This window comes from Protopterus annectens, chromosome 4.part1, assembly GCF_019279795.1.
Source record: "Protopterus annectens isolate FY-2018-M chromosome 4.part1, PAN1.0, whole genome shotgun sequence".
Taxonomy (NCBI): Eukaryota; Metazoa; Chordata; order Ceratodontiformes; family Protopteridae; genus Protopterus; species Protopterus annectens.
The window spans coordinates 699,251,298-699,274,837 of record NC_056734.1 but is presented as its reverse complement, the minus strand read 5'-3'; the positions used below and the strand labels follow the sequence as shown (position 1 = coordinate 699,274,837).

General features: G+C 44.4%; 1 protein-coding gene across 1 annotated transcript in view; it reads left to right on the top strand.

Moving 5' to 3' along the window:
- Positions 1 to 23,540, top strand: part of GFM1 (G elongation factor mitochondrial 1) — a 1,399,365-nt gene that overhangs the window by 528,708 nt on the left and 847,117 nt on the right. The window contains 2 exon segments of the mRNA XM_044070477.1: positions 2,903 to 2,946; positions 20,417 to 20,453. Of these exon segments, the coding sequence (XP_043926412.1) occupies positions 2,903 to 2,946; positions 20,417 to 20,453 (81 nt within the window).

Genomic DNA, 23,540 nt, shown 5'->3' with positions numbered 1-23,540 from the left:
ATGTCAACTCAACAGATTGATTTAAATTGTTTTCTGAATAAACTTTTGGTAAGAAAGAAGGATTAGTTCTTAAGGATACTGTGTCTTTGTGGAAAATTATATAAGGAGGGCGTACAAAAAAGGCTTGAAGTTCAAACACCCATCTAGTGGAGGTAATGGCTACAAAGAAAAGAGTTTTCCATGACAAAAACTTTAAATCGCATGATGATGCAGGTTCAAATGGTGGCAAAATTAAGGCAGTTAGAACAAAATTTAGATCCCAAGTGGCTGGAGGTTCTCTGATTGGGAGTCTTAGCAGGAAGGCACTTTTTAAAAAGGCCTTGCATAGCTTGTGGGACATGATAGACATTCCCATCTCCCCAATATGGAAATTAGATATGGCTGCTAGTTGTACCCTGATGGTAGCTGGCTGCTGCATCTTTGTCAAAATGTTTGGAGAGAAATTCTAGAACTGCTGTGATAGGAGCTGTAAAGGGGTCTATATTATGCTTAATGGCCCAGTATGAAAATCTTTTCCATTTACTGGAATACAGTTTTCTCGTAGAAGGTTTATGGGAAGACATAAAGATATGTTTAACTGCAGGGAAAAAATCAAAAATCGAAACACCAGAATCCAAGGTTCCTCCAGGAGATGGGCCCAGAGAAAGGGGAACCAAATTTGTCGAGGCCAGTAAGGAGCAAAGAGTATCTTAGTGCTGTTCAACGTGCTGGCTTTCTGAAATACTTTGGGCATTAAGGGGAAGGGTGGAAAGGCATAAAGAAGTCCCGGGAGCTAATTGTGTACGAGTGCATCCCTTGGTGACTTCCCTGGGAGGAATGAGGGCAAAGTAGCTGCTGCACTTGGCGTTCATAGAAATGGCGAAAAGGTCGCAGCAAGGCTGGCTCCATTTAAGGAAGATCTCTTCTGCAACTTCTTGTTTCACGGACCACTCGTGAGGCAACAGAATCTCTCTGCTGAGTTTGTCTGCTATCACGTTGTATTTTCCCGGGATGTGCTTTGCTATCAGTAAACACTGAGAAGAGACAGCCCATTGCCATACCTGTTGTGCCTCTCGACATAGGGGATACGATTTGGTTCCTCCCTGTTTATGTACCACACTACTGACATGTCTGTTTGAATTGCAACAGTTCCTGTTGGGAGAGAGTCCTAGAATGCCTGCAACGCATAAAGCACTGCTCTCATCTCTAGGACATTGACATGCAAGTGGTTCTTGTGTTCTTGCCATAAGCCTTGAACAGTCTATCCCTTCCCAGATAATGCCCCCCCCCACCTGATCTGGGAAGCCTCCGTGGTCAATACAGCAGTCGGTTGTGGGAATACAAATGTGCGCCCAAAAATAACTGGTTCATTTGAAGCCACCAGAGAAGATCCTTCTTACATGAATCTGTGATAATTATCTGATGTGACAGTGGTAGATATTGCATGGACCATTGGGCAAAAAGTAACCATTGGAGGACCCTCATGTTCAGACGTGCTAGAGGTACTAGAAGAACTGCCGCTGCCATGGTACCCAGAACCTGTAACACAGACCTGGCCTAAACCTTTCTTCTTGATATCAAGCTCCTGATTTGATGGTGTAGGGACTGAATTCTCTCGAGGGTAAGTTTTGCCACCATTTCATTTTAATCCAACTCTGCACCTAAGAAAGTAATACACTTTGAAGGCAACAAGACAGACTATTTGAAATTTATTGTAATACCTAGCTTGGAACAACGGAGTATGGTTTCATCCCTCGCTTGTAGAAGTAGATGCTTGGTGGTGGTGGTGGTTAGGAGCCAGTTGTCTAGGTATGGAAGCACACGGAATCCTAGACGTCTCAAGTGAGCCGTAACCACTGCCATGCATTTGAACACTCTGGTGGCTGTAGTGAGACCAAATGGCAAGGCTCAAATTTGGTAATGACTGGCTTCCATCCAAAAGCATAAGTGTCTCCTGGATCGCCTGTCCATTTTTATATGGTAGCACGGATCCTGGGGATTTATTGAGCACATCCAATTGTCTTTCCTGAGAAAAGGGAATATAGACTGCAGTGTCACCATCTGGAACTTTGATTTTTCTACAGACCTGTTCAATCTGCTGAGATCCAATATAGGTCTCCAGTCCTCTGTGTTTTTTGGAACTAAAAAGAACCTTGAGTAAGTTCCAGATCTGGTCTAGTCTGCTGCAACCTTTTGAATGACTCTTTTTTTCTAGGAACTTGTGTATCTCTGATGCTGCATAGTCCCCTCTGACTGGGTGGAATATCTGGAATGGACTGATTTAGAGGAGTGGGGTGGAAAAGGTTATGTAATAACCTCTGGATATGAATGTCTGTACCTATTTGTCTTGAGTGATTTCCTGTACCTGGTGCCCTGCTCACTCCATCAGCTGCATATGAAATTAGTCACATAGAAGGGTTATCAACTGAGTTGAGGATGGAGAGCTGAGAGGAAACTTTATCTGCAATCCCCAAAGCTACAGTACCCTAAAGAGCATCTCCCAGCTCTTTTAGGAGATCTCTTTGAAGTCTTATAGTTTCAGCGACCGCAGTGTAAAAGCCACTGAAAAAAATGCACACTTTCCATACCTATCCATAGTCTGCAACTCTTTAGTTGGAGGATAGACAGATGAGGAGGTCTCTGACAACTCCTTTTTGGTGGCCGCTGCCACCACCATTGCATCTACAGGGACACCTTTCATTAAAAATTCCTTTTCTGTAGGAGCTGTAATGAATTTATTGGGCCTCCACGGAACAGGCTTCACTGAATCTGGAGAAATCCCAGCCTTATGAGATATTACGTTCATTAGTTGGTCATAGGGAGGAGACCACCAGGAGGTGGAAGGGCAAGACCCAAAATCTTCCAGGTATACTGACTCGTCCTCTGAAGAGTTGGTGGGCTTCCAGCCACCCCTCTGTTTAAGGATCTCAAGGAAGTCAACAAAGGAGACATCCTTAGAGGGGGACTGTGGGGACCCTGCTGAATCATCTAGGTCGGTATATGAAGTGATAGACTCAGGGGAGTCTATGTGCTTCCTCTCGCACAATCTCTTTCGAGGGACTTCCTCAGAGGGTACTCTGGTGAAGTTTCAGAAGAGATGATGCCACCAGCAGAGGCTTACTGGGGCTCCAGGTCTCTACGCTTGGGGGGGGGTGATGTTGAGACAAACACAGGCGCCTGTGAGGGAAGAGAACCTGGGCTGGAGAGTGGAGCTGTCTGGGGTGACAGCACTCTCTCCATCAGCTCAAAAGCCTCCTCACCTCACTCCAAAGAGGTCCTCCACTCCGAAGAGACACAGGACCAACCCTGAGGCAGAGTAGGTGACTCCAAACCCAATTTAGGAGCTGAGCTCAACCTCGCCGAGGCACCGAGGGGTAGAGCAGGATCAGACAACTGTCCGCGCCGACTCCCCTCTTCAGACCCGATGGGTGAACGTTGGCTCCTAGACTTCTCCAAATCCGATGGAACCGAGGAAGTTGGAGCAGATATCGGAATCGATGAACCTAAGGAAGGCCTCGGTTATGATACCTCCTCTACTATCGGACCCAAGATCTCTGGCTCCGAAACCACACATCAGGTTGGAGGAGGAATCCAGGATGGGGATGGTGACTTGGATGGTTCCAATTCCTTTGGGGCTGGAGACGATAAAATATTTGCTAGCGCCGATGTTCGAAGCAGTCTCTTTACCACTCGCTCCACGTCATCATTAGATAAGCTCCTGGAGGAACGGGAGGATAACTATGGAGATCTTGCACTTTCCAATATGGGTGATCTCAAAATGGGAGTAACGAGCTCCAAGATCAGAGACCATCTCCTTATCAGCAACTCTGTCGGCTCCGAGGTCACAGATGGAGCCGAAGAGGCAGATTTTGATTTGTCAGAGCCAAGAGCCTTTGGTTCCGAAGCAACCACTTTCTTTTTACTTTTTCAGCTTTGGAAGAAGGAGATGATGGTCTGGAGCTCTGGGATCCCTCTAAAGCTTCTGAGAAGGGAACCTTTAATAAGCCCCTAACAATAAGCTTATTTTTGTGCTCTAGCACAACCCTGCTACTAAATCCATGACATATGGTACACGAGTCTTGCAAATGGAGGGCACCAAGGGAATAAACACGGCTAGAGTGCCCATCGGTAATCGACATTTTTTTTATTACACTGATTGCATTTTTTAAACCCCGACTGTCTGGGTTCTTTATGCTCTTTTTCCTTTGACATGACTGGAAGAAAAAAATACTAACAATATCAGCAATAATTAACTTTATTTTAACTTTCCAAAAAAGGCTATTGAAACTACAAGCCTAGGTATCTATATCAAGACTGGAAAACTGCTTTAACCCACTAAAAAAGTAGCCTACTAAACTATAAGAACACACCAGTATATTAAACACTAATAAACGTGTAGATGATTAGCAAATAAAGGATCGGAAATTTTTAACAAGTTTTCTCCGAAAAAAGTTAAGAATTATTTAGAAATGCATAACAATAAAACTACTTAGCCAACGAGCCAGCCAGAAGACATCTTGATCACTTGAGCAGCAAACGAGATCTGGGTAATCTACCCTAAGCATCATGGGATAGGGGGTTAGCCTCGAGCCAGTGGAAGCTCTCGAGCTTTTGTATTAGGCCGAGCAGGAACCGATGCTTGGTTCCGAACCCAACCAGCAAGAATTAAGGTGAGATTGGACAACATAACATCCACTCGTTTGTGGACATCATAGCATTTTAATATAGGAGGGTTAGCAATTTGCTGTTTGAGTTTATCAAATGCTCTCTGGTGGTGTTCTAACCATGACCATGCAACATTTTTGTGTGTCAGTTCTCTTAAGAGTGCTGATAACTCACTAAAGTCAGGTATACATTTGCCCAAATAGTTAACCATACCAAGAAAATGTTGTAAGACTTGGACATTATCTGGAGCTGGCATCTCAAAAGCTGCTTGCTTGGAAGGATCTGGTTGTAAGCCAGTACTGGTAAATAAATGACCTACACAAATAACTTCTGGTAGTCTGAATTTGCACTTCAGAGGATGGAGCTTTAAGTTCACTTAATGTGCTCTGTCCATAACTTTCCTGAGGTTAATTTGCTCCTCTGCATGCTGAAAGACTTCACTGGCAGAATTTATTCCAAAAGGCATCCAAAGGAATCTATCTACCAAATGGGTTACTGAATGTAGTCAGTAATGAATATATGCGATCAAGCATTATTTGCCAAAATGAACTGCCTCTAAGACCTCCATAAGCAACAAGCTTCACAAAATTGCCCAAATTAAGTTGCTCACCTGCTCTCACTTTAACAAATGTCTTTGCTGATATCACATTACACTTTCAACCAGTCTCTACTTTGAGCTCTGTGGGTTTACCATTGATCAAGACAGTACAAAATACTTCATTATTTGCCAGTAAATCTACTGCATTAACCTTTTCACCGACCACTAATACACCATCTACACTGAACATAGGGTTGCAGCTCTCCACGTGATCAACTTGCTTTTTTTGAGTTACCTTTCTTAACTGAATGAGGCTTGCTTGCTTTACAAAACTTTTGAAATGGTTCCATTTTTTACACTTGTGGCATTGCTGACCAAATGCAAACCACTTCTCTCTTTGAGACTCATGACTGGCTCCACAATTTCGACAGTTAACAATAAGACTTGACTTGGGTTTTGCTGACTCACTCTTATGCTGTACTGAGCATGCCCTTTTTACTGAGCTAGTCTTGGAACTTGCTAGAAAGCTATGGGCCCTCCCTGCCACAACCACGGGGGTTGCAGCTGCCATGTGGTTAGGCCCGTTTCTGCTTGCCACGTATTGCATGCAGTCTACGTTTGCTCTAGAAGCTGCTGAAACCATGCTTTTATCACTTGTAAGCATACTTGTGAGCCTTTCTGTGAGCTCATTGATTTGACAAAGCTCTATGGATTTGTGTAACGTTAAATCACTGTCATGAAGCAAAATCTTTCTCACTGCAGCACTACTGATACCACACACAAGCCTCTCCTTCACTAACTCATCTCATGTCACCAAATCTGCAAGTTTTAGCTTTATTTCTCAAGTCAGTGATATAAGCTGTACACGTTTCACCTAGATTTTTGTCTCTTGTATAAAATAAGTGCCTCTCTAATGTAATATTTGTCTGGGGGTTGCACATTTCTCTAAATTTAGATTTTAAGCACTCAGGGTTTTCCCTTTATTCAGCCGGTACCACAATATGACGGTTCCCCCTCTCCTGCATATACTTCTGGTATGTACACAAATGAATGCCCTCTTTCAACAGCTTCTGACCCAGCTAAGTTAAGCAAAATGAATGCCCTCGTATGTGCATCTTTATCAGAAAAAGCTGCTTGTATGAAAAAATCGTATTTCTGCTCAAATACGCTCCAATTCTCTGCTATATTATGATCAAATACAAGTGGACCTGGTCTGTGAAATGCCTCTGGCATATCAACACACAGTAGTGAAGGTGCTTGACATTATGTACGAACATACATACACAAATATGTATATGCCAAAGATTTATGCCAGTACTTGTAACTATGCCAAATAGCACAACAAATTCTTTGAAATAACTGCACTTTGCCAAATAAGTCTCCATAGCACAAAAATATTCTGAAATCACCGTACTTTGCTTTGAAATCACTGTACTTTATGAAACCACACCTTACCAGTGTAAAAAATACTTCAAAATGATTGTGCTTTGTGAAAAAACTGTACACAACAGAAAAAGCTCAGAGTAAGAAACACTTTGAGATGAATGCACTTTGCAAATAAACTGTTAAAATGTACACAGCACAAGAAACTTTAAAAATGGCTGTACTTGCGAAATAACTCTGCAATGGTAAGAAACACTTTGAAATGGCAGTTTTCTGCGAAAAAATGCACACAGCACAAGAAACTTTTCAAAATGGCTGTAGTTTGACTGCACTTTGCAGTATAACTCGTACTTTGCACACAGCAAACTCTTAGAAATAATTGCACTACTTTGCACACTCTGAGATACTTCAAACAACTCTACTTATGCTTTGAATGGCTTCAGTCAATGCAAAATAATAGTCTGTGCCCAAACTTGGTCTTTTACTAAAAAACATGCAGTTGCCTTGCTGTTAAAGCTTAATTTGCCCTTTTATTGTATATTGTACTCATTATGCCCTTTTAATCTCTTACCACGCTGATTATAATTTTCTTGTGCCCGTTTTACTCTAAACATGCTCGTTATGAAAACCTAAAGTAATTCTGAGCCCCACATAAATAGTTTTACTAGTTTTATCAAATATTGTAGCTTTGAATATTTTGTTTAATTAAGAATGCTGTTTGTGCCTATCATTTGCTTAATAATTCCTTTTTGTATTACTCATTTGATTAATAATGCGTTTTGTGCCTTATAAATATGCTACTTCATTTTCTTTGTCAAATAAATCATTTGTGCAGTTTTCTTTACCTTTAGCTTGTTTCTGGCCCCTTGTTCATTAGTTTGAGCTCTGTTTCACTCAACCTGCTTAGTCTGCCTTCACCTTCAACTCTGAATCTCATAGCTCAAAGAAGCTGCTGTCTTAATCTCTGTTCTGACACGTCGCTTGTCTGGTCAGGATAAAACAGACAAACATTCATGGGTTCAGTTCAAGCAGCTTTATTACACACAAACACATCAGAAATTAGGCTTTACAAGTCAACCTTAAATAAACTTATAAGCAAACTGACTACCCACACTCATACATGTCAACACTCTGGCTGTTCCCTTAAAATGGCACTGCTGCCTGCACGCGCTCAGTATTTATATGCATGTGCTACATCTGGAAATGCTTCTTAGAGGTACATACACGCACTCTGACCTACAGTACCTACTGCTTTCTACATGCTCTATAGGGATTGAAGGGTGGCCAACTGCATGTTAACAGACTTCTTCTCCTCAGCAGATGAGGACCCAGATAGGGATTTAAAGCTCTTTGGTCAAATCCTTCTGGAAGCGTGTAACATCGGCCAAATAATTCAGTGCCTTGACATCAAAGGTCGCTGAAGCATAAACCCAATTTCCAAACCTGTTCAGTGGACAGTGGAGCTCTTCTCTGCTAGCTCCTTCTTGGTGGTCGCCACCACCACCATGAGATCCTTATTACAAAAGGGCCAATCCTTAGGGGATACCAAGGACTAGTCTGGCTTCCAGGCAATAGGTTTGGCTACATCCTACTCTTTTCTTGCCCACTTAAGAGATGAAATCCATGATCCTGTCTGCAGGAGTGACCACCCGAGAGACAGATGGGGTAGCCTCAAAAGCCTTGAGAACTACTGATTCCTCATGGGAGAGTGCTTTAGTGGATCACCCCCCTTTTTGTCTATGCAGTTCCAGGATTTCACTGTATAAGATGTCCCTGGGGTGGATATGCAGGGCCCCTCTCCCTTATGGAAATCAGTGTCCTTAGTTAAAGACTCCTAAGAGGAGTCAACATGTCTCCTCTTGCACAAACACTTTTGATCAGCCTCTTCCAAACGGACAGTCTGGAGAAGACTTGGAAGCCGATGGGGAGCCCTCAATAAGGACTGTCTTGAGACTCTGAGGGGCTGGCTGTAACAGGATAGAATGTGTAGGTCCAGGACCGTTGCAGCTCTGTTAGTCTGCTCCCTTGATCAAGACAGCACTCTCTCAAAGGCTTTGAAGGCAGAAGTTAAGACAGGACCAGAGACCTCCTCCCACCGGCAGGATCCAAGGACCCTAACATGGACTGGTCCTGAAGCCCAACCTAACTCAGGATCAAAGCCAACGACACTGCCGAGTCACCAAGGGAAAGAGATGGCTCCAACGGCTTCAGATTCAAACCTAGTCCCACAGCTCTGACATCAACACCTTGGCTTTGAGATCCATCGTGGTCTGAGCTACTTGGAACCTACTGGATCAGAGACGCAGTCAGAGTAGATGAACACCATGTTTTCAGATCCAACACTGACAAATCTTGGGAAATGCCCAGACCCAAGATCCCAGAGTCCACTGGCCGACTTATGAAAGGAGCAACAATATCATGAGGGGATGGTCCTAGGCCTATGTGTTGGAGCCAAGAGAAAGTACACTCGTGTACACTTAACATAAATGTAGATGTTCGAGTGTATTCACTGTTGCAGTCATCACCTGTGGGTTATCCCTGCTGTGGTAGCCCTCGGCCGTCCCAAATACCAGCGTCAGTGTTTTTCTGTATCGGCTGCTGTCACCTGTAGTCTGACGTCAAGTCATCAGTGCTATAAAGCAAGGCAGCTGACGCCATTACATCAGTTTTTATTGCCCTAACCCATCAGAAGCACAAGGAAATATGGTAAAGTGGTCCTGGTGGCTAAAAGCCACTATGAGAAGCTTATGTCCCCCTAAAGAAAAATGATATTGGGGGAAGGAGGGAGGGAAATCAGGGCTGCAATAGTGAATACACTCGAACATCTACATTTATGGTAACTGTACACAACTGTACTATGTTCTTCGTGTTTCACTGTTGCAGTCATCTCCTGTGGGAGGAGTCCCAAAGCTGAGGAGAGGGATGGAAGGATTAGTTAGAGACCTAAGCATGGGTCAGCATGCCCTGCAGAACTGCAGAGGCAAACCCTGCCCTAGCCTTAGAGAAAAGAGGTAGGTGGTAATGCTTTGTAAAGGTACGGACAGCGGTCCAGGTGGCAGCTTCCAAAATGTCCCTGGTGGGAACTCCTCTGAGAAATGCTGTGGATGGGGAGGTTGCCCTAGTGGAATGGGTACGAATAGACATAGGGGTGGTTTTCCATGTAATGTGTAGCAGAAATGGATACAGTGTGATATACATTTGGAAATGGTTTGCTTGGAAATGGACTTCCCCTCTGCCCCTGGGGCAAAGCTGACAAGAAGCTGGTCTGTTTTTCTGAAAGGTTTAGTATGGTCCAGGTAGTATCTGAGCTGTCTGTGCAGGTCTAGTGAGGGCAGAATTATTTCTTTGTTTTGAGGGTTTGGAAAGAAGGTGGGTAGATGTATGCCCTGGTTGAGGGTCACATCAGATACGACGACCTCGGGCATAAAGGAGAGGTTAGTCCTCAGGTAAACCCTGTCTGCATGGAAAATGATGAAGGGCTCAAATGCCAGGAGTGCCTGACGTTCTGAAACCATCCTGGCTGAGGTGATAGCTAGTAGGAAAGCAGTCTTCCAGGAGAGGTATCTCAATTCTGTTGAAGCAGCAGATTCAAATTGTGGTAAGGTTAGTTTTTCTAAAACATAACTCGGGTCCCAGGCTGGCGTGGGTGGCCTTCTGGGAGGTCTGATACTAGAAGCCCCTCTAAAGAGTTGTTTAATCAAAGGATGTGAGAAGAGGATCTGGTCTGTATCGAAATGAGCTGAAATGGCTGAAGCATGGATTTTAATAGTAGAGAAGCACAAGCCACTATTGAGTAACTCGGCTAGGTAGTCCAGGATAAGAGGGTTTGAAGGTTATGAGGTAATGCCCCCTCTGGACTGGCTCCAGGAGCAGAATCTTTTCATTTCCCTGTGTAAGAATTTCTGGTGCTGGGCCATCTGGCATCTGTAATAATGTCTAGGACCTGTTTGCTTAACCAGGGCCCCTTGTATGCTTTTAAAATATTAGCCATGCTGACAGTCTGAGAGTCTGCAAGTCTGGGTGCAGCACCCCCCACCCCACCTGGGTCAAGAGGTCTGAGATCAGGGGAAGCTGCCTGGGAGGCTACACAGTAAGGGGTACCAGTGCTGTCTGGGCCAATCTGGAGCAATGAGGATGGCCTTTGGTCTCTCCTCCCATATCTTGATCAGTACCTTTGGAATATATGGTAGAGGAGGGAATGCGTACACAAAGAGGGAGCTCCAGCGGAAGGTCAAGCCATCCACCTTCCATGGTAGGTGGTGATACTCTCTGGTACAGAAAATTTTCAGCTGGTGGTTGAGGTGTGAAGCAAAGAGATCCACCTCCTGAGTTCCCCACTCCTGAATGACTTGCAAAAGATTTTTCTGTGGAGCTGCCATTCGTGGGGATCCAGTAAGTTTCTGCTTAGGTGGTCTGCCAGGGTGTTGTTGATCCATGGTAGGTATTGGGCAATTAGGTGTAATCCCATGGACGAGGCTGTCAGCTAGAGATTCATGGCTAGCCTGCACAGACGGTAAGATTGGGTTCCTCCCTGTTTGTTGATATACCACATTACTGTGGTGTTGTCTGTTTTGATAAGGAGAACCTGGCCTTAGATGGGGTTTGAAGGATGTTACAGCCTTTTGTACTGCCATCATTTCCTTCTGACTGATGTGTAAGCGAAGGTGCTGGGCATCCCAAAGAACTTGGGTGCACCTGCCTGCTAGGTGAGCACCCCAAGCAATGTCTGAGGCATCGGTGGTGATGATCTGCCTGGTAGGGTGGAGGATGAAGGGAAGACCTTTGTTCTTGGCACAGGCCCCTGCCCACCAGAGAAACTCAGCCCTTATACAGGGGAGAGTGGTCTCTGGAGGCTGACAGTGCTGACACCAAAGGTTCTTTAGATACCACTAAAGTTTCCTAATATGAAGTCTGGCCAGAGGAATAAGAAGGATGCAAGATGCCATGTACCCCAAGGCCTGCACTTCCTTGCAGTGAGATGACTTCTGGAAGCCAGCTGGGCAAAGTAGAGAGGCAGGAAGCTCTGCTTCTCTGGGAATAGGAAGGACATTTGGGATGCTGTGTCCAGTAGTGCTCCCAAGAAAATGATCTTCCTGGAGGGTGTTTGATTTGAATTCTTCACAATGGTGAACCCTAGGGAAGTTAGGAGGGTTTTGACAAAGAGGAGGTCCTGAAGCCTTTTCTTTGCACTCTGCCTGAATGAGGCAGTCATCCAGACAAGGGTAAATCTGTATATTTCTTTGTCTGCAAAATGCTATGGCTGGGGCTAAGCATTCAGTGAATACTCTGGGTGCAGTAGATAAACCAAAGGGTAGCACAGAGAACTGAAAGTGTTGTGATCCTGGTCTGAAGCGAAGAAATTTCCTGCAGGATTCCCTTATGGGGATGTGGAGGTAGCCACCTTTTAGGTCTAGGATCATTAGCCAGGCATTTTTTGTCAGCATAGGCAGTAGCTGCTGCAAAGTTAGCATTTTGAATTTGGGGACCACCATGGAGGTGTTTCAGAATGGATAGATCCAGGATGGGGCGCCAAGTGCCCTCTTTTCTGAGAACAAGGAATAGTCTGGAATAAAAGCCTTTGCCTGTTTGATCTGAAGGGACAGGTTCTACTGCCCCCGGGATATGAAAGTTTGGACCTGTTTCAATGCCTCTGCCCACTGATTTGGAGGCAAGTCTGGGTACCTTCTTGGAATTGGGAGTTCGTTAAAAGAGAGTCTGTATCCCTGAAAAATTATCTTTAAGATCCATTGGTCCTTTTTTTGCAGAAAGCCAATTTTCTTTGCAGAGGGAGAGCCTTCCTCCTAGTTTTGTTGAGTGAAAAGAAGGCGGGGGGAGGGGGGGGAGGGAGTCATTGAGAGTTTTTGCCATAGAAGGATGGCTTACAATTCCCTGCCTTTGGGGCAGAAGTGGTCCACTGTTTGGTTCTCTGCTGCCCCTGGGATTGGGGCCTGGGTGGTCTGTCCCTACATGGCTAACCTTGGTCCTGTCTGCTAGGTGCAGGGAAGGACCAGTGCTTAGAGGGAAAGTTCCTGCTGAACCTGGGAGGTTGAACCTGAAAGAAATATTTTACAGTTTGCATAGATTTTGCTTTGTCTTCCATCTTTTTCAGCACGTCTTCTGCTTTTACTCCAAATAAACAGTCTTTATCCAGGGGTGTACAAATTAATTTAGACTTGACATGATCAGGGAGAGGTTGTTCCTTCAACCATGCATGTCTCATAATGACAGATCCTGACACTGCTGCCCTGCTTGAGGCTTCTAGGGTGTCACAGCCACAGTGTAATGAGTGTTTGGCCACTTGACAAGTAGAGTGCAGTAAATCTGCTAACTCTTTCGAATTGGCACAGTCAGGAAAGGATGAAATCTTTTATTTTAATAGCTCCAAAGTGTGTTGTTGATATTTTAACATCTGGAACTGACAAGCTGAGTGCTCGGATAGGTAACTTAGCAGAGGTATATACTTTTTTACCCCATCTGTCCAGAGCTCTGGAATCCTTTTCAGAAGGAATAGGATTCTTGGAAGAACTACTCTTAGCTCCTTTAGGTCCCTGTGTAATGACCTCTGGTACTGCAGCAGGATTTCTGTACAGGTATTTGTGAGAATCCAGTACTCTATAATACCTGTCAGGTTTACTGGGAGCACGTGGGAGGGTCAGGGGCAAAGCTGGATTCATGGAAAACATCATGCACCACTTCTAAAATAGGGAGGGTGGCCAGGGTCTGTGCTGGGGCAGGTCCAGAAACTCTCTTAGTCTTTTCTTAGACTTGGGGAAATCCTGAGATTCCCAGTGGAAATGTTCCCTGAGGGTGTGAAGGGTTTCCCCAAAGGAAAGGTCTTCTGGTGGGGAGGCAGAAGGAATGGATTCCTCTGCATCTGAATCCTCATAAGCAGTCAGAGGTTGTTGTTCTTCAAAATCTGAATAATCAGATTCCTCAGAATCCTGTTCTGTCATAATTTCAGGAGAAGGGTGTCTTTTCCTTTTAGAAGTTGTGGCCTGGCTACCCCTGATAAGGGAGATGAGATCCTCAGCCATTTTAAGCATTTGTGTTTGGAGTGGTGGAGCAGGAGCAAGATGGTGGCTAGAGGCAGATTTTCTAGGAGTGGCCTAGCTTCTAGGCCTAAGAGTATCCATTGGTCTGAGAGAAACAGTAGTCAGATGAGAAGACATCGTTTTTTTGTCTAGATTCGGTAGTGCAAGAGGCCTCCTTGGAAGATGGTGCCTGCGTCACGGCTCTGGACCCAACCAAGGCAGAGACAGCCAAAAGGCTCGGAAGATGAAGAAGATTTGTGTGGCATACTGGACTCCGAAAGGGTCTCAGTAGAGGCCTGCGTATATATTAAATCGGACATCAGGGGCTGCGAAAGCACCTCAATGAATTCTGGAGAACTGACGACCTGCTTAGCGGTAGAGTCATCGGAAGGCTTAGCCTTGTGTGGTCTGTCTCTATCTTTATCTCTGCATTTTTTTGGAATGTCCACGGATTGTTGGCTGACAGATGTCATTTTGGAATGCGAAGATGGAAGACGAAAATACCTGTCTACAATAAGAGCTGTACGGCAAATGGTTCTCCTGTTAAAGAGGACACAGAACAGACAACGGGGGACGTCATGGTCTGGGCCTAAACAAGTGACACAGTATGACTGAAGTCTCAGTGTGAGGTCTGCTTTCCACAGGTGTGACAATTGTTAACTTTTTCGAACATCTGTTAGTACAAGAAAAAAGGATCCTCAACAGGGTACTTAGCTTTAGACATTTTCAGCTGTAATTCAAACTCTGGTAGCGACTGACTGGCACACTTGAAAACTGCTTCTGCTACAGGCTCCATGGCAAGAAAGACTGATGTAATGGCGTCGGCTGCCTTACTTTATAGCACTGACTACCTGATGTCAGACTACAGGCGACAGCAGCCGACGCAGAAAAACTCTGACTCTGGTATTCGGGCCGGCCGAGGGCTACCACAGCAGGGATAACCCACAGGTGATGACTGCAACAGTGAAATATGAAGAACATCCCCCAACTGGATCAGGGTCATGACGGACCTCTGCATCATTCTATCCATATCCATTTTGAAAAGGTTTCTGGAGGACTGCACCAACCTGAGGGAGGAACGGGGTCTGGGCATCCTGTGAAAAGGTCTGTCCTGAAGAAAAAGAGATTGGAACCTTGGGTAGAGAGGTTCCAAAAACAAAGCTTGGTTCTGGCAGGGGAGAAGTGCTGGATCCAAGGATGATAGGTCCTGACACAGGAGTAAGATCCAAGGATCTTTTAATCTTCAGGGTTGGACCTCAGGAACCTGACAGACCATCGACCTTTTCTTAAACTACTTAACTTTTTCTTTTTTCCTTGTGACTAGACATGTCTGCACTCTTTTCAACTTTAACATTTTCACTAAACTTCTTACCAGAAGGCGACACAGAAGAAGTAGAAGAGTGTTGGAGGGAAACTTTTCCTACTGTGGCAGGAAGCAATCACTTAAGCACCAGTTTATTTTGTCTCTCCTCCAAACACTGGGAGTCAAAGGAGTTACAAATAGAGAACTGCTAATCTACATGTGTAGCCCCCAAGCAGTAAACGCACTTGGTGTGTGCCTCAGAGATGGGGACTTTCTGGCCACAAACCACACATTTCTTAAAGCCAGGTGACTTTTTTGCCATGACAACACAAAAGCAATATTAAGTACCACAACCGCAGTTAACTACAAAAAAGTCCAGTAATTTAACTATGCCAGCAGCACTAACAGTAAACAAAATCACACAGAAAAACTTTAAAAAGTGGTACTGATCTGATCAAGAAATAATTCAAAAGAACCCAAGGGGACAGGAAAACGGGTGTCAAAGATAGTGAAGTAGGATAGAAGTTTTTTAGCTGACTAGGAAGAAGGTAAATAGACAATAATAAACAATGACAGGGAATTATCAGGCTAAATAACCATAATATACCAAAAAGAAGAAGCACTTAGCTTTCACCCAGCCTGAGCAGAAGTAATTGTGTCTGATGCAAATGAGATCTGAGGTTATTTATGATCTACAGGGGATTATGGGTAAGGGGAAAGCCTAAGCTTTGGATCCAAAGTCTGAAAGTGGCCAAAGTTGGCTTCTACATTACAGTTCTGTGTTCAGTGTCTGACTTGAGTACCCTTCTGCATATCATGTATGCATGCAAAGTACTAAGACACAGACAGTTGATACTGTTATGCATCATGGAATAACAAACTGAATGTATCCATTGTCAATAAACACTCACTACAATGGTTAAAACATTGGTTAAATACTAACATGTTACAGGTTGTGTGTGGGGTACCTGTCAATCCCAATACACCAATGAGGGTTATCACTTGTGTCCTGCAGGACACTGTATCTGGCCATTTTTTTATGTTTCTGAGATACAAAAGTGGGTTCTGGATAACCAAATGCACTGATGACTGCAAACTAAGTATCATAATCATATCTAAAAAAGAAGCTCTCTAAGATGTTCTGTAGAAATATATGCCTGAGTAGTAGTAATAATAACTTCTTATATCTATAATTGCAATGAGGCAAGATTAGGAGAAAGGACAAACCATGGCTAGAAAACATACAAAAATGACACAATCATTACAAATATAGGAACAATAGGAGGAATAAAGTTCAGTTGTAAGTAGATGTTTGCACAGATTCAAAGTTACAGTGCTGACTCTTGGGTTTCCTGCCTGCAGGAAACCAAAATCACCCTGAATATTTGCCCCAGAAGTAAGCCTGGTGATAAGATAGGGTATACAGGTAAGGATCTAATGGGATAGAGGAAGGTGATTAGGGTCCCTATCCAACCTTAGGATAAGGATAAAAAACAGGGGGATGGATAAAGGAAAAGTACAGTTGTGTACACTTACCATACATTTAGATGTTCAAGTATATTCACTGTTGCAGTCATTACATTTCAGTTATCTGCTTGCAGGTAGCCCTCAGTCGGCTTGATTAACAACGTCTTGCGTCCTGCGTCAGTTGCTGTCCCTTCTTCCATGGCATCAGGTCGTCAGGGGTATAAAACATGCAGCAGACGCCATTACATCAGCTTTCTTGCCCCAGATGTCAGGTGCCCCCCAATGGGAAGCAATTAAATATAAAAGTACAATGATATACCTCCAACAAAAAAGCAAATACACCAAAAAGGCTTTTAAGCATAGTAAAGGAAAGTAGAGGTATAGCCAAAAAGAAGTTAGGGGGCTGGAGGGAGGGTAACCAGGACTGCAACAGTGAATACACTCTAACATCTACATTTATGGTAATTGTACACAACTGTACTATGTTCTTCGTGTTTCACTGTTGCAGTCATTACATTTGGGTAGATTCCCAAAGCTATGGTTGGGAGAAGGAATTTAGATAGCATTAGGACCAGCTATAAGGCCCTGCAAGACTGCAGTGGCAAAGCCAGCTCTGGATTTAGAGAAAATTGGCAAATGATAATGCTTGGTGAAAGTATGTGCAGAACTCCAGGTAGCAGCTTCTAGGATGTCCCTGGTAGGGACGCCTCTGAGAAAGGCTGTAGAGGTAGATGCAGCCCTGGTGGAGTGAGGTCTGATCCCCTGGGGGATAGGTTTTCCATGGTGCTTATAGCAGAAATGAATGCAATGGCCTATCCATTTAGAAATGGTTTGCTTTGAAATAGCCTTCCCCTCTGCCCCTGCAGCAAATGCCACCAGCAGTTGTTCAGATTTCCTTTGAGGTTTAGTCCTGTCCAAGTAGAATCTAAGTTGTCTGTGCACAACTAAGGAATGCAGTATCCATTCCCCTTTGTTCTGTGAATTGGGAAACAAGGTTGGCAAATGAATGGACTGATTAAGAGCCACACTGGATACCACCTTGGGCATGAAGGATGGATTGGTTTTGAGGGACACCCTGGCCGCATGAAAGATGATGAAAGGCTCCACTGCCATAAGGGCCTGTAATTCAGATACCCTTCTAGCTGAAGTGACTGCTAAAAGGAAAGCTGTTTTCCAAGAAAGAAATGTTAAGTCTGCAGTAGTAGCTGGCTCGAAAGGAGGTAGTGTGAGTTTCTCCAAAACAAAGTTAGGGTCCCAGGCTGGGGTTGGAGCTCTCCTGGGTGGTATCACATTTTTGGCACCTCTGAGGAACTGCTTGAGCAGTGGTTGAGAGAAGAGGGGAGGTTCTGTGTTATAATGAGCTGAAATGGCTGAGGCGTGGATTTTAATGGAGGAAAAAGACAGGCCCTTGTAAAGCATCTCAGTTAAGTACTGTAAAATCTGAGGTAAATTGGGCGCTGCTGTGCTCATCCCTTGAGACTGGTTCCAGTCACAGAATCTTTTCCATTTTTCAGCATAAGATTTTCTAGTACAAGGCCTCCTTGCCTCTAAAATTATATCCATTACAAGTTTACTGAGGGATGGTAAAGGAGAGATTATGTAATTAGCCAGGCTGCAAGGTTTAGTGTTAGAAGCTGAGGGTGCAGAATCTGGTTCTCCTGCTGAGACAACAGGGAAGGAGTCTGAGGCAGGTGCCATGGGGATAGCCATGACACACTGCGCAGGAGTGGATACCAGTGTTGGCGCGGCCAGTCTGGAGCAATCAAAATCATCCTTGGTTTGTCCTGTTTGATTTTTAGTAGTACTGTGGAGAGCAAAGGCAGAGGGGGGAAGGCATAGACTGATAGTTTTTTCCAGCTGAAGGACAGAGCATCCACTTTCCAGGCTTGTTTGTGGGGAGTCCTTGTGCAAAATGTGTCCAATTGGTAGTTTTGGAGAGAGGCAAACAGGTCTATATCTGGGCTCCCCCATTTGCTTGTCAACATGTTGAAAAACCTTGGTTCCAGTTTCCACTCGTGTGGGTCCGTGAGGTTTCTGCTTAGTCCGTCTGCCAGTGTATTTAATTTTCCTGGCAGGAACTGACCTTGTAGGTGCATTTGGTAGCTCAAGGCTGTGTTCCAAAATGCCATGGCTAGTCTGCAGAGAGGGTAAGAATGTGCACTCCCCTGCTTGTTTATGTACCACATAACAGTGGTGTTGTCCGTCTTTACCATTAGTTGTCCTGGAAGAATGTGGTCCTTGAAGGCTTTCAGAGCATTCTGCAGAGCTAACATTTCTTTTTGATTGACATGCAGGTGCCTTTGACTTGGGTTCCATTTGCCCTGAATGCACTTCCCTGCCAGGTGCGCCCCCCCCCCCCCCCAATGCATAGTCTGATGCATCTATTGTTAGGGTTTTGGCAGCAGGGGGTGGTGTGAAAGGTAGTACCTTGTTCTGGTGGCAGGCCTCTGCCCACCAAAGGAAAGTACAGTTGTGTACCTACCATAAATGTAGATGTTCGAGAGTATTCACTGTTGCAGTCATTACACTTTGGTTATCCTGCTGGCAGGCGACCCGCAGTCGGCCTGAGTTCCAAAGTCTTGGTCCGGCATCGGTTGTTGTCGCCTCTTCCCTGACGTCAGTGCGCCAGGGGTATAAAAGTTGCAACCAACGCCATTTTCTTCAGTTTTTCTTGCCCCAGATGTCACATGCCCCCAGATAGGAAGGCTGTAAAGATAAAATTATGCCAAAAAACATGCATATATTACTATAAACATTTCCTTCATCTACAAGCAAATACAACACATAGGTTGTATAGAGTTGAGAAGCACAGAAAAGTCCCAGCAATGAAAAAAGGGGGATGGTGGGTGGGTAACCTGGACTGCAACACGAACATCTACATTTATGGTAGGTACACAACTGTACTATGTTTATCGTATTTCACTGTTGCAGTCATTACACTTTGGTAGAATCCCAAAGCTGAGCTTGGGCTTCTGGGTCTAAACTGGATTTGGAGAGGCTACCAGGCCCTGCAGAACTGCAGTGGCAAAGCCTGCTCTGGATTTAGAGTAGAGAGGTAAGTGGTAGTGCTTGGTGAAAGTGTGCACTGAGCTCCAGGTTGCAGCTTCTAAAATGTCTTTGGTTTTGTACTCCTCTGAGGAAAGCTGCTGAAGTGGCTGCTGCTCTGGTAGAATGAGGCCTGATGCCCTTAGGCACTGATTTGCCATGTTGTGCATAACAGAAGCGGATGCAGTGTCCTATCCATTTTGAGATTGTCTGCTTTGTAATAGGCTTTCCTTGTGATCCTGCAGCATAGGCTACAAACAGTTGCTCAGTTTTTCTGAAAGCTTTTGTTTTGTCTAAGTAGAATCGTAGCTGTCTGTGTATATCCAAAGCGTGCAGAAGTCTCTCCCCTTTATTCTGGGGATTTGGGTAGAACGTAGGTAAATGAATGGTTTGGTTTAAGGCCACACTGGAGACCACTTTTGGCATGAATGTTGGGTTTGTCCTAAGAGAAACCCTGTCCTGATGAAAAATTATGAAAGGCTCCACAGCCATTAATGCCTGTAACTCTGAGACTCTTCTTGCTGAAGTTATTGCTAGGAGCAGAGCAGTTTTCCATGATAAGAATTTTAGATCAGCTGTGCTGGCTGGTTCAAAAGGAGGCAGTGTGAGTTTTTCTAAGACAAAATTGAGATCCCAAGTTGGTACTGGTGCTCTCCTTGGGGGTCTTATATTTTTTGTGCCTCTGAGGTACTGTCGTAGTAGAGGATGTGAAAATATAGGAGGTTCCATATTGTAATGAGCTGAAATGGCAGAGGCATGGATTTTAATAGATGAGAAAGATAGGCCTTTGTCCAGCATCTCAGTTAGGTATTGTAAAATCTGAGGTATATTAGGGACAAGTGGTTCGAGCCCTTGTGCCTGGTTCCAAGCACAGAATCTCTTCCATTTTTCTGCATAAGATTTCTTAGTGCTGGGCCTCCTGGCTTCTAAAATGACATCCATAACAGCTTTAGAGAGAGGTGCAGTCTGAGTGGCTACATTATCTGCCATGCTGCCAGGTTTAAGGTTCTGAGTTGACTGTGCAGAATCTGATTGTTTTGTTGTGTCAGAAGATGAGGAATTTGAGGTAGAAGCCAAGCTGGGCCTTGAGACAAACTCTTTAGGATTGGGTACCAGTGCTGGCGTGTCCAGTCTGGGGCAATCAAGATCATTTTTGGCCTTTCTTGTCTGACTTTTAGTAGCACCTTGGTAAGAAGAGGCATCGGAGGGAAGGCATAGACTGTCAGGCCTTTCCAGCTGAATGATAGAGCATCCACTTTCCATGCTTGAGAGTGATAAGTTCTTGTGCAGAATTTCTGTATTTGGTAATTGTGAGGGGAGGCAAAAAGATCTATGTCTGGGCGTCCCCATTTCCTCGTTATCATGCTGAACACTTGTGGATTTAGCTTCCATTCGTGAGGATCCATGACATTTCTGCTTAGTTTGTCTGCCAGTGTATTTTTTGTTCCTGGCAGGAATTGTGCCTGCAGATGTACTTGATAGGTCAGTGCTGTGTTCCACAAAGTCATGGCTTGCCTGCATAGGGAGTAGGAATGTGTGCTGCCTTGCTTGTTTATGTACCACATAACTGTGGTATTGTCCGTCTTTATTAATAGTTGTCCTGGATGTAGTAGGTCCTTGAAAACTGTCAGGGCATTCTGTACAGCTAGCATCTCTTTTTGATTGATGTGAAGATGCATTTGTTCCTTGGGCCATGTGCCCTGAATACATTTTCCTGCCATATGTGCCCCCCAGGCATAATCCGATGCATCCATTGTTATTGTCTGCCTGGCTGTGGGTAAGGTGAAAGGCTGTCCCTTGTTGTGGTGACAGGCCTGGGACCACCATCGAAACTCCTGTTGTAGGTAGGGAATTAAAGTTATGATTGTCTCCAGGCTGTGACAATGCTGAGTCCAAACACTTTTTAGAAACCATTGTAGTTGGTGCAGTTTTGCATATGGAATTAGTAGAATGCAGGACGCCATGAAGCCCAGGGCCTGCAGAATTTTTCTTGCAGGGAGCTGGGTTTTTGTTGCCATCATTTGAAAGTAATGAGTCAGTTGCCTTTTGTTTGTCTGGCGTGAGATAAGCCATCTGGGCAGTTGTATTTAAGCTTGCACCCAGGAATATTATCTCTTGAGAGGGCACTAGTTCTGATTTCTTTTCGTTTACTGTGAACCCTAGGCAAATTAGTAATCTTTTTACAAACGCCAGATGCTTTAGCAGAATGTCCTTGCTCTCTGCTTGAATAAGGCAGTCGTCCAAGTAGGGATATATTTGAATTCCTTTTTGTCTGCAAAATGCAATTACTGGTGCCAGGCATTTCGTGAAGACCCTGGGCGCAGTAGATAAGCCAAAGGGTAGTGCAGAGAATTGGTAATGCATTGAGCCTGCTATGAATCTGAGGTATCTTCTGCAGGATTGTCTGATTGGGACATGCAGGTATGCCTCCTTGAGGTCCAAAGTAACTAGCCAAGCCTTCTTGCCCAGCATGGGCAGAAGTTGCTGTAGTGTTAACATTTTTTATTTTGGAACATCCAGGAAAGTATTTAGGATTGACAGGTCCAGTATTGGTCTCCAGGCTTTGTCCTTTCTGGGTACTAAGAAAAGTCTTGAGTAAAATCCTTGTCCCTGTTCTTGCTGTGGAACTCTTTGAATAGCTCCCATGTCCATAAGAGCAGCAATCTGTTTTTGTGCCTCTGCCCATTGGTTTTGTAGCAGGTCTGGCATACCTTTTGATTTTGGAAGCATGTGGAAGTGAAACCTGTAGCCCTGATAAACAATATTCAGCACCCATTGGTCCTGGGTGATCATGTTCCAATTTTTTGAGAAAATGCTAGCTTTCTCCCTAGGGTTGCTGCCAAAAGGTAAGTGCTTGGCATTTGTAGAGGGAAGTCATTGGGACTGTTTCCTATAAGGTTGTAATTTGTCTTCCCCTCCTTTGGGGGCTGAAGCACCCCATTGTTTAGGTCTGTAGGAGCCTTGGGGCTGAGATCTGCCTCTTGGGTGTCTGTATCTGCCTCTTTGTGGCCTGTCTTGACACTGGAAAGGACCAATTTTTTGAAGGCCAGTTTCTGCTAAATCTAGGTGTTTGAACCTGTAAGAAGTCTTTCACTGTCTGCATTGATTTTGCTTTATCCTCCATTTTCTTTAACACCCCTTCTGCCTTAACACCAAACAAAGCATCATGTTGTAGTGGAGCATCCAGTAATTTTACTTTAACAAGGTCAGGTAAACTTTGTTCTTTCAACCAAGCATGTCTTCGAATAACAGAGCCTGTAACTGCAGCTCTACAAGAAGCCTCTAATGAATCCAAATCACATTGCAGAGTATGCTTTCCCACTTGTTCAACTGCATGCAATAAATCCTGCATTTCCTTACTGTCAGGACTTTCTGAATTTGAAACCATTTTCTGTTTTAACAATGACATGAGGTACTGTTGATATTTAAGCATGTGAAACTGGCAGTTTAAAGCCCTTACAGCTAAAGTAGCAGAAGTGTAAAATTTTTTCCCCCATCTGTCCAGAGCTCTGGAATTCCTATCCGAGGGGACAGGATTTTTTGCAGTGGAAGCCTTAACCCCTTTAGGACCCTGAGACATTGTTTCTGGGTCTGCAGCGGGCTTTTTGTAAAGAAATTTATGAGAGTCAGGGACCCTGTAGTACCTGTCTGGCTTGACTGGTGCAGGGGGTAAAGAATCAGGAGACAGACTGGATTCAGAAAAAAACATCATCAACAATATCAAGCACAGGGGGGATAGCCAGGGACCTGTGCTGAGGCAATAAAAGGAAGTCTCTGAGCCTTTCATTGGATTCTGAATAATCCTGGCTCTCCCAATGGAAATGCTCCCTCATGGTGTTCAGGGTTTCCCCAAAAGAATAATCCTCAGGCGGAGAGGCTGAAGGTATAGACTCTTCTGCATCAGAGTCCTCATAGGGAGGGAGAGAATATCCCTGATCAGAAGAGGAATCAGAGGAAATGGAAATCTGGTCAGAGGAATCATAGTCAGTGTCTTGCCTAGGCCTTTTGTCAGGAGGGGGATGGGAACCCCTGATTAAAGTAATTAGGTCTTCGGCCATTTTAAGCATATGTTTCTTTGGCATGGATGACTGTTCTGGAGAATGCTCTACTTGTTTCCTTGTCTTTAATG